Raw genomic sequence first — 10201 nt, 5'->3', positions numbered from 1 at the left:
TGGGCAGCCATCTGCCACCACCATCTTCACTGACAGTCAGAGCGCATTGGCAGTTGCGCGGAACCCAGTGTTCCATGCTCGTACGAAGCACATTGAGGTGCACTACCATTATGTCAGGGAGAGACTCTCTGCAGGAGAGATCAGTTTGGCTTATGTGCCAACACAGGATAACCTTGCAGACCTTTTCACAAAGGCTCTGCCTCGTGAGAAGTTCGAAGCTTTTCGCAAAGCTTTGGGCTTACTCCCTTTTGTGGATTCGTCCACATAGCTAGACACTTCCCTATACATGAGTGCTAGCTCTTGTTCACCGCATCACTCCAGGGGGGATTTGTTACCATATTATAGTAGTGATGTGTGTGAACACACTTAGGACCGCCGGGGCACTTTTTCCCTCACTAGGAGGTTTTTTCCCCCGTGCATTGTATATACGCCCATTATCTTCTAGGGCTTGTTATCTTTCATTTTTGGCACTCATAATACACTACTGTGTTGTGCTCAAGCTTCCTCATCTTCTTGAAGTTGTGTGTGCATTCCTGCAACCCTAATTCCAACACCTTGAAGCACAATCAAGGACCTCTCAAACATTTATAGCTCCATGAACTAATGAATGTACACGTGTTTTTTGGAAACTATAAATGAGTAAACCTTCAAAATCTTTTATTTTGAGGACAAGATAGGTGGGAAAAAAACTAAATTTGAAAGCAATATAAAAAGGTAAATTATTAAAGTTACTAACTTTAGTAACTTAGACAATTAAATAAACATCTTTAAGCAATAATAAACAAAATTGCACAATGTCGGTTGCACAAGAAGTTATACCTCATTGTAAACAAATAGGCCTACAACCATTAATAATACAATCAAGCTTTATGTAATTCATTTGTGTACATATATGAGTAATCTCTTACTATGTTTATGAACTTAGTGAATTTGTACATGTAATGTTGCATTTGTATACTTTCATCTCATAACAAGGACCAAGGGAAGTAAAGCTCAACCCAAAACATGAGGGAGCAACTAACTAAACTAACTAATCCTAGCAACACTAATTACCCCAAATAAAACATATACAAGGGAAAGTGCAAAGGATACATGACATGGGCCAATGGTACAAATATATATAAATATATGATTATAGGTAAATATGTAATTATTTATTGGTTTATGAAATATATTCATATTATCTCGTATTAAAAATGAAAGGCACCACTCATATTAAGACATAGAGCTTCTAGGTAAATATATAATTATTTATTGGTTTAGGAAATATATTCATATTATCTCGTATTAAGAGTGAAAGGCACCACTCATGTATGGGGAGGATGGGGAGGAAGAAGGGGGTGAGTGGTGCATGGGGTGATGGTCGTGCGGGACAAGGAGAGAAGGCACGCCGCGAGAGGAGGCGATTTTGAGGCCAAAAGGGAGGCCGTGACGCCACCAAGCCATGCACCAGTGAGGGAGGAGAGCAACCATCTTGGAAATAAACCACGTCATGAGGCCCAAGGCGATGGAGACGCCGGGCGTAATGGTGGCGCCCATGAGCAACGGCCCCAAGTGGTGCCCAGGCTGCCGCACCACAGCAAAGCCCGCCGCGCTGAAGGCCGCCAGCACGCACATTATGGAGAACACCATCAAAAAGGCGGCCAGCGCTAGCACACGCCGAACCTCCCGCACCACACTGGCGATGTAGACGTCCGGGCGCGGTAGAATTGCCCCGGCGCCCGCCAACACTGTGCACATGGCGAAGCAAAAGGAGAGGCTGTTGAAGACCCAGAAGACACGTACGCTCAGAGATCGCATGTCAGCGAAGCCCTGGTCGACGTAGCCGAGCGGCGGCTGCAGCCACCCGGCGTATGTGACCCCTCCGATGAGAGCGGCGCCGACTAGAACGGCGTTGGCGGCGTCCACGTACACTTGTCTGTCTCTGTAGAGGCGGTCCATGCTCTCCTTCACATCGGCCCTCTCTAGCAGAAGCTTCTCCACCTCTAAGTGCTTGCATTCCACTGCATACTGTAGGGCCGTTTTCCCGCGCTTGTCCTCCGCATTGGCCCTCAGCTCTTGCCTTCGCACCAGGCTCATCACCACCGCGGTTTTTCCCAGGATGGCCGCACAGTGCAGCGGCGTCTGTCCCCACTCGTTGCGCGCGTTCACATCCCTCCCCCCGCCCTCTAGGAATGCCTCCAGAATCTTTGTCCGCCCGGACATCGCCGTGGTGTGGAGCAGGTACAAGTCATGCAAATCCCAGTACCTGGGCTTGGGCACCAGTTCGTTCTTTCCCACCTCCGCCATAGCCAGCTCCACTAAGGCGTGCTTGATCCTGCTGCTCACCTCTGCTCCCCGCCTGATAAGCAGTGCTGCAATGGTGTCATGCTTTGCTTTAAAAGCATAATCAACGGGGCTATCAAAGTACTTGTTGAACTTATTGACACTAGCGCGCAAATCAAGCAGAGCCTCTGCTGCAGCCCTGTGGCCATGGCGGGCAGCCAAGTGAAGAGGCGTTTCGCCTTCCTTGTTGGGGAGGTTGACTCGAGCATCTGCAGTGGAAGGCACTCTGTCAAGACGCCACTCTGTAGAGTAAAACTCCTTGCGGTTAGGGCTAGGAGAGATGTCATCTTGATCTGCTTCAACAGCCTGTTTGACCCAAGTCAAGAAGTCAGCCTTCTTTTTGGATCTGCTTGATGCGTTTGGGTATGTTGGTGATGAAGAGGAGCCCTTGGTTTCTGCAGAAGCTGGGGCAGATTCTTCTTGTGTGGGCTGTTGGGGGCCTTCGTTGAAAGTGAGCAGAGAAGTGATGGAGTTCACGTTGCCGCTTCTGGCAGCTTGATGGAGAGCGGTGTTGCCCTCTACATCTCTAGCATTGACATCAGCGCCCTCTTGGAGAAGCAAATCCACTATTTCCTTAATGGAGGCATCCTTGCAATAGCGGTGACTGTAGCTACTGCATGCGAGATGCAGAGGAGTGAGCTTGGCTTTGTTTCTCGCATCCAGCAAGCTCTCCGCGTTCTTGCAAACCAGGAGGGCTCTCACGCTCCCGACCTCGCCGCGCGCCACTGCCAGATGAAGTGGGCTGTCCCCTTCACGGTTCTTGACATTGACGTCGACGCCGTCGAAGGTGAGGAGGAGCTTGAGGGCGAGCGCGTTGCCGCACCTCGCCGCCTGATGCAAGGGCGTGTCACCTTCTTTGTTCTGCTCGTTGAGCCTAGCGCCGCCGTCAGCCAGCATCTTGATGATCTTGACGGCGCCACTAGCCGCAGCTACATGCAGAGGAGTGTCACCTTCTCGATTGCGTGCGTTCACGTCCATGCGGCGAAGGGCGCCAGACAGAAGCGCCACCACGCCCGTCCGGCGGTACCTGGCGGCGTGGTGGAGAACCGTGTCCCCGACATCGTCCGCCGCATTGATATTCGCCCCGCAAGGCAGCAGCAGCGATATGGCCCGGAGATGGCCTCGCTGCGCCGCCCACTGCAGCAATGTGAAGCCCGGCCACCCGGGAAGCGAAAGCTTTGCATTCACGGCAGTGGTGCAAAGCTCCCCATTTCCAGTAGTGAGCAAGTGTATCACCTGCTCTTCGTCATCCAAGTCAATAGCATCCAGCAGAGGCTGGTTGTCCATAGCTAACTACCTAGCTTCTCTCCAAAGAGTTACCCAACCCTTCCTCATACCTTGGCTTTTAAACCATTCGACCAACATGTTATTCTCCTCATTCTCCTTTCTTCTTGTCCCTTTGTGACCGTCAAACAATTCCTTCGTAACGTAGTAAACCTCTTTAGAATCATCACTTTTCTCCTCTCAAATCACTTCATGCCCAACCTAATAAACAAACTCATATCATGGTGGCCACCATCACATATGACCTCGAATCACTTCATGATAACCTTCTTCTAAGCCCACCCTAATAAACAAACTTACATCATGGTGGCCATCCATCACATATGACCTCACTAAGCTGTTAGAACAATCCCCAAACTAATAAACAAACAAAGACTCAAGGAATCTCTCCACATGAGCAAACAAAAATTTAGTGAGGGAACAAAGATTCATCACACAACGAGAGTTTGATTTCATCTTTGTTTTTTATCTTCACAAGTTTTCCCTTGTACGCCAAGTAAAAGAAAGAAAGACTTGAAAATCCCAAACAAAGCAGAAAATCTCCTCCAAAAGCACACCCATCCAATCTGATCATCGCTAATGTCCTAAGTTTTAGTGGGGAATTGTGATACAGTGGGCTAAATCAACTTATTTGACCATCCAATCATGACCGATTATTGTTGCCTAAGGCCAGCATGATGTGTACCTATTTCTTCTGGGCAATCAATTTTACTAAACAAGTTTTTTAAGACTTTGAACAAAGATAAATCTTGCGTGGTCATCCCCATCCAACCGCTCTCATGTTGCTTGCATGGGAAAAATATTTCTTGGTGTAATTATTTGCAATGTATAACAAACATTTTCACACTAAGCCTTAGAAAACCTATCTCTCCTATACAAACATCCAACAAGTAGGCCTTAGAAAACCTATCTCTCCTATACAAACATCCAACAAGTAGACACTAGTATTAACATTGAAAATATATCAAAGGAAAAAATATTTATGATTTTTTCTCAAAGTATAGCGATAGTGTACTAAGGAATAATTTGACTTGTTTTTAGAACCTAAAATTTCATTTAAGGTAGCATAAAAGCAAAATTACAGATAACAATGAAATCACATAGAAATCATGATGATAAAGAAATATATAATGCCTTAATTAAAATTTCTTGTCATGATCAAAATGTGTGCTTTTCCATGCTCGATCTTGCAATGTTGATCTACCTTTGTCTATCTCATGACCTCGTAGAAAAGCAAGATATTTCATTCTTTGTAGTGTAACTTGTCCTTGCACTATAATTTTGTACCAATCCATAACGCATTCTTCATATAAGGAGTCTAATGTACATGTTTTAAAAAAAATTACAAAAAAACTACCATGAAACTATTAATAAAATAACGATTACGAAAGCACATGTACATGTGTGCATGCATGTGCACACACACACACACACACTTAATTAGAATATATCTTTCCACCTTTATAAAGTTTTTTTGTCCATTTACATCAATATTACCATTACCAAAGTCCAAGCTTATATACCAACCCACATTATGATTAATCATCATCTCACAAAGGTGCAAGAACAATCCAATGAGGTGATAGCTCAAGTGGTGAAGGTGTTTGTGTAGGACTAGAAGGTCCTAGGTTCAAAACCCCACTAGCTCAAGTGGTGAAGGTGTTTGTGTAGGAGTAGAAGGTCCTAGGTTCAAAACCCCACTAGCTACACCTTCCACCACAAGAGCTTGAGGGCATACCGACGCTAAAATACCGACGCAAATGTCGAACGTCGGTATGTCCATCGTAATGTTGGAGGGGTACTGTAGGGCGGGGTTTTTTCAAATTTTCGCATCCCGACGCGTATACCGACGGGGGTAGGGGCTTCTCATCTCGGGAGTGGTGGTTACGAAACCATGTGCCATGAATTCGTAAGTGTTTGTAGTAATTTTATTTATTTAAATGTATGTATGTGGGCTAAATGTTGATTTCTAAAAGTTATAATTGTTAATCGTGTGTGCAGGAGTTGGCCATGAATCGCCCATCAAGTAGGCGAGAGGAGAAGTACGCTCACAAACATGGCCTTGTGGCCTTGTTTGAGATGCTTGAAGAAGAAGGAGAGACCGTCAATTGGGAGGCATTACCATGATGTAAGATGACCTTCAAACTAATGAAATATGATCAAAACATTCTTGAGTATTAATGTTTAATTTAATTTCTTGTTTGTCGATCAGGAAAATATGCAAACGAGCACGGTTGTTTTTGTGCTCTATTTTAGACAGAATGGTGCTGTCTGTTTGCTGTTGTTGATCCTGCTCATTGCAGGCAGCTAGGCAACAGCCAGGCAGCACTATTCTGCCAAAAAAATTTTTTTTTGCTACAGCGTCAGTATATACCCCGGTATTGACGTCGGTATATACAATGGTATTTCTCTCGGTATTATAGTCGGTATACACCCCGGTATTGACCCCGGTATATACGCCGGTATATGCACCGGTATAGACGCCAGTTTATGTGTCGGTATTACCCCCGGTGAGCGTCGGTATATTAACCGGTATAGGTGCCGGTATTACAACCCGGCGCTTATACCGACGCTTATACCGGCGCTTATACCGATGACGAGGCTTTTTTAGACCCCGTTAATTAACGCCGGTATAAGCCCCGGTATTAGGCTAACATGTAGTAGTGTTCCTCAACTCACCTTACAGGTGGATAAAAAAGCACCTTTGGGCTATCGCCCTAGTATGCACACTGAAAAACGGTAAGTATAAGAGGATATTGGGCCTAAGGCTAGTCTAAAAAAAGGAGAAAAAAAGAAAAAGGAAAAAGAAGGTATTAGGACAAATCCCAAACTAATGAAGAAGCCATGACACAAGGAATCTATCCATACACAATATGGCAAGGGAACCAAAATTCATTGACTAGAGTTTTATTGAGTTTCATCTTTGTTTTGACCTCGATTATTTTCCCCTTGTACGCTAAGTAAAAGGAAAACAATATATGTATCTTCTTCTTGTTGGAGTTTGATTTCATGTTTGTTTTGCCCCTGATTATTTTCCCCTAGTATGCTTAAGTAAAAGGAAAATAAGATATTTATCTTCTTCTTATGTGCAATCAATATAATGTTACAAAATACGTTCCTTAGAATTTGAACAACTATGATGAATCTTGCATGGTCATCACCATCGAGCCACTTAACTTGTTCATTAATATACTGTATATAGTTGTAATACCTCTTTGCATAGAATTCAAAATTTAAAATAACATTTTTAGCCAAAACTTGAAAAACTTTTCTCTTGTGTAAGCTACACCCAACAAATGGCCACCAATAGGATTTTTGATCTTCCTACTTATTTTAAACACCATAATATATCATTTCTCTCAAGCACAAGATTATTGGGAGCTTATCTTGAGGGAAGATTTCAATTTAGTTTCATGGCCTCAAATTTCATGTAAGGTGGTAGAGAGTTATTTTGTATGCGTAAAAGAGGTCTATTTATACTCTATGCATGATCAACCAAAGCAATATAGCATTATACTCCATGCATAAAAGAGCTCTATTTATACTCTTTGCATGCTCAACCAATGGAATAGAGATTTATATTCTATACATAGAGTATAAAGTAGGGAGCTCATGCATAAACCATTGTGCAAACACATGTGTGTAGAGTCACCCACAGCTAGGCAACCTGTTGAAATATACAAGTGAAAAGGGTGTGTGTGGGAACAAGCTCTTGGATAGAGGCTGTAAAAGAGGAGATGTAATTGTGAAAGAACCTGTGAAAAGGTTAGAAGAATCTACTGGGAGAGAATAATGGGTAGCATGAGGGAATTTAGGAGTGTGGAGATATTCTGGGAAAAGAGAAGAGGTGGAGAGAATCAGGCAAAAGGTGGAGATATTCTAGGAGTGAGTCATGGAGAAATCAATGGGATTAGATGCTTGATGTAAACTCTATAAATTGAGGCATAGCCCTAATGAGAATTTGCTGGTTTTTGAGTATCCATGCCTACATTAATCTATGTGCTAATTATTCACTAATTACGTCTTAATCACTTGCTAATCACTTTGTTAATTATGTTGATTCTAGTGTTTGATCCACCATAGCTCATCATTTTGCTCAAATTTCAACATGGTATCAGAGCCATGCCTAGAATCAACCAGATTTATGAGCCCATTAGTGAATTAATCAGGATTAGTAAGTAATTAGCAAAAAAAATTAGTTTTTAGTAAGTTTTTCATCTTCCCCTTCACCCCCAGCTAGTGGAGGGTCTCTAGCATCTAGCACACTCAAAATTAGGGCAAGAACTTCTAGCACATAATAGCTAACATCCCTAGCTTTAAGCCCATCTACTCCACGCAGCAAACCGCCGGCCGAAGCAGCTGAATTTACGAATCTTACAGGCGCCGTTTTTTTGAAGCAGTTTGAAAATTTCTACTTGCTCACTTCAAATGTCTTTAATTCCTCTTAGCACAAAGGGTAATCAAGCATGCTCTACAAGCTGGTGAAGACAGAAATCAATTTCATCAAGTCTACAGTGAGATCCAAGCTCTTCATCAAATCTGCAGGTGACTTTGGTAAAACAGAGATTAAGCTTTCAATATTTGGTCAAATCTTGTGTTTCTTGGCTTAATCCTCTACTAGACTCATTGCTATTGATGCCTTTGAAAGCATTTGAGCTCATTTGAAGTGGAAGGCACCAGATCTGGACTCCCCGTATACTCTGTTTTCTGCACACAAACCAGAGCATTAATTTGCTAATCAGTGATTAATCAGTGCTAATCAATGATTAATCAGTACTAATCAGTGATTAATCAGTGCTAATCACTGTACTTTGGTGCAATTGAGGGTTCAAATTAACCATTAGGTATCTGATACAGATCCCTATAACTTCAGATTTCAAATCAGAATTGGTTTGATACTCCAACCATCCCGTACAAATTGGTTACCCTTAATTTAATGTAATTTTTGGTGATTTTATGCTGATAAAATTGTTGTAATCATCTATTAAACACCAGATTGAGTTGTAAAAGGGTAGACACTGCCCTTGAATCTTGAATTTGGATCAAGAGGTAAGACCCCCTTCACATCACCATGAATTCAGCACAGGAAATAGCCAAATTTAATGGGGAACAGTTTTATACATGGCAGACAAAAACCATGTATTTGCTGATGAGGAAAAATCTGTGGGGATTAGTTGAAGGGAGAGATGAATGCCCAGAGAGAGGAGAAAATGAGTGGAAGAGTAGGAATGAAAAAGCATTGGGACTTATTGCACTCAGTTTAAATGATGAGATCATTCATCATATCACAGGGATATAGTGGGCAAAAGATGCATGGGATGAACTCAATAAATTATTTGGTACACAAGCAAAAAATTCCAAGATAAATCTATTAATGCAATTCTACAAATTGGACATGAAGGAAAGTGAACCTTTAATCACACACTTGAACAAATATAAAAGCATTAAGCAACAGCTGGCAGCTATTGGCAAAAAGGTAGAAGATGATGAAGCATTAGCTGTACTTTTGAAGAGTGTGGACAAAGGAGATTATGAAAACATTGTAGCAACACTAAAGAATGTACCTGAACTGAAGATACATGAGATAGAAGCAGCTCTACTAGAGCAAGAGAGCAGAGGCAAAGAGAAGAAAGAGCTCGACTCAACAGCAGGAGAGGAAAAAGCATTCTTCACCCGAGGAGGATTCTCTCGAGGACGAGGACGAGGAAGAGGCAGAGTAGGAGGGAGGACCTTCACTTGCCACAAATGTGGAAAGCCAGGACACATGGCGAGAGACTGCTATACAGCAAACCCAGTGAAGAAGGAACGACATCGGCAAACTTCATGGAGGCTCCAAGAGAAGTGGAGTCGGATCATCTTTTTTGAGAGAGAGAGAGAGAGAGACCCCACAACCTAATGTAACCTGCCCCAATAAAGTAAAACCACCTCTGAGCCACCGATGATGTAGGCCAAGTGGTAGATGTATGTGTGAGCACTTTAGTCAAGGTCGCGGGCACTTATAGTAGCCTTGGACACATAGAGAGAGAGAGTGTCAAGGACTATGGAGTTTAGGGACTTGAGGCACTGGTCGCGGGCTATCAGGTAAGAGGGAAACTTGATACAGGGTCCAGGTGTGCTAGGATTATTCACTTGAGGGGAGGTGTTGAAATATACAAGTGAAAAGGGTGTGTGTGGGAACAAGCTCTTGGATAGAGGCTGTAAAAGAGGAGATGTAATTGTGAAAGAACCTGTGAAAAGGTTAGAAGAATCTACTGGGAGAGAATAATGGGTAGCATGAGGGAATTTAGGAGTGTGGAGATATTCTGGGAGATAATCTGGGAAAAGAGAAGAGGTGGAGAGAATCAGGCAAAAGGTGGAGATATTCTGGGAGTGAATCATGGAGAAATCAATGGGATTAGATGCTTGATGTAAACTCTATAAATTGAGGCATAGCCCTAATGAGAATTTGCTGGTTTTTGAGTATCCATGCCTACATTAATCTATGTGCTAATTATTCACTAATTACGTCTTAATCACTTGCTAATCACTTTGTTAATTATGTTGATTCTAGTGTTTGATCCACCATAGCTCATCATTTTGCTCAAATTTCAAC

At 42.8% G+C, this 10201-nt stretch overlaps 1 protein-coding gene across 1 annotated transcript; it reads right to left on the bottom strand.

Annotated features, from left to right (window-relative positions):
• Positions 1-852: 852 nt before the first annotated feature.
• Positions 853-3650, bottom strand: LOC147610240 (uncharacterized). Its single transcript, XM_086786428.1, has one exon. It carries the CDS (start codon positions 3610-3612, stop codon positions 1288-1290), a length of 2325 nt encoding a protein of 774 aa, XP_086642554.1. The 5' UTR covers positions 3613-3650; the 3' UTR covers positions 853-1287.
• Between the last annotated feature and the right edge of the window lie 6551 nt (positions 3651-10201).

The sequence above is a fragment of the Cibotium barometz genome, chromosome 49, assembly GCF_041138505.1.
Source record: "Cibotium barometz isolate CiBa-2024 chromosome 49, ASM4113850v1, whole genome shotgun sequence".
Classification (NCBI taxonomy): Eukaryota; Viridiplantae; Streptophyta; class Polypodiopsida; order Cyatheales; family Cibotiaceae; genus Cibotium; species Cibotium barometz.
This window is presented reverse-complemented; position numbering and strand designations above follow the sequence as displayed.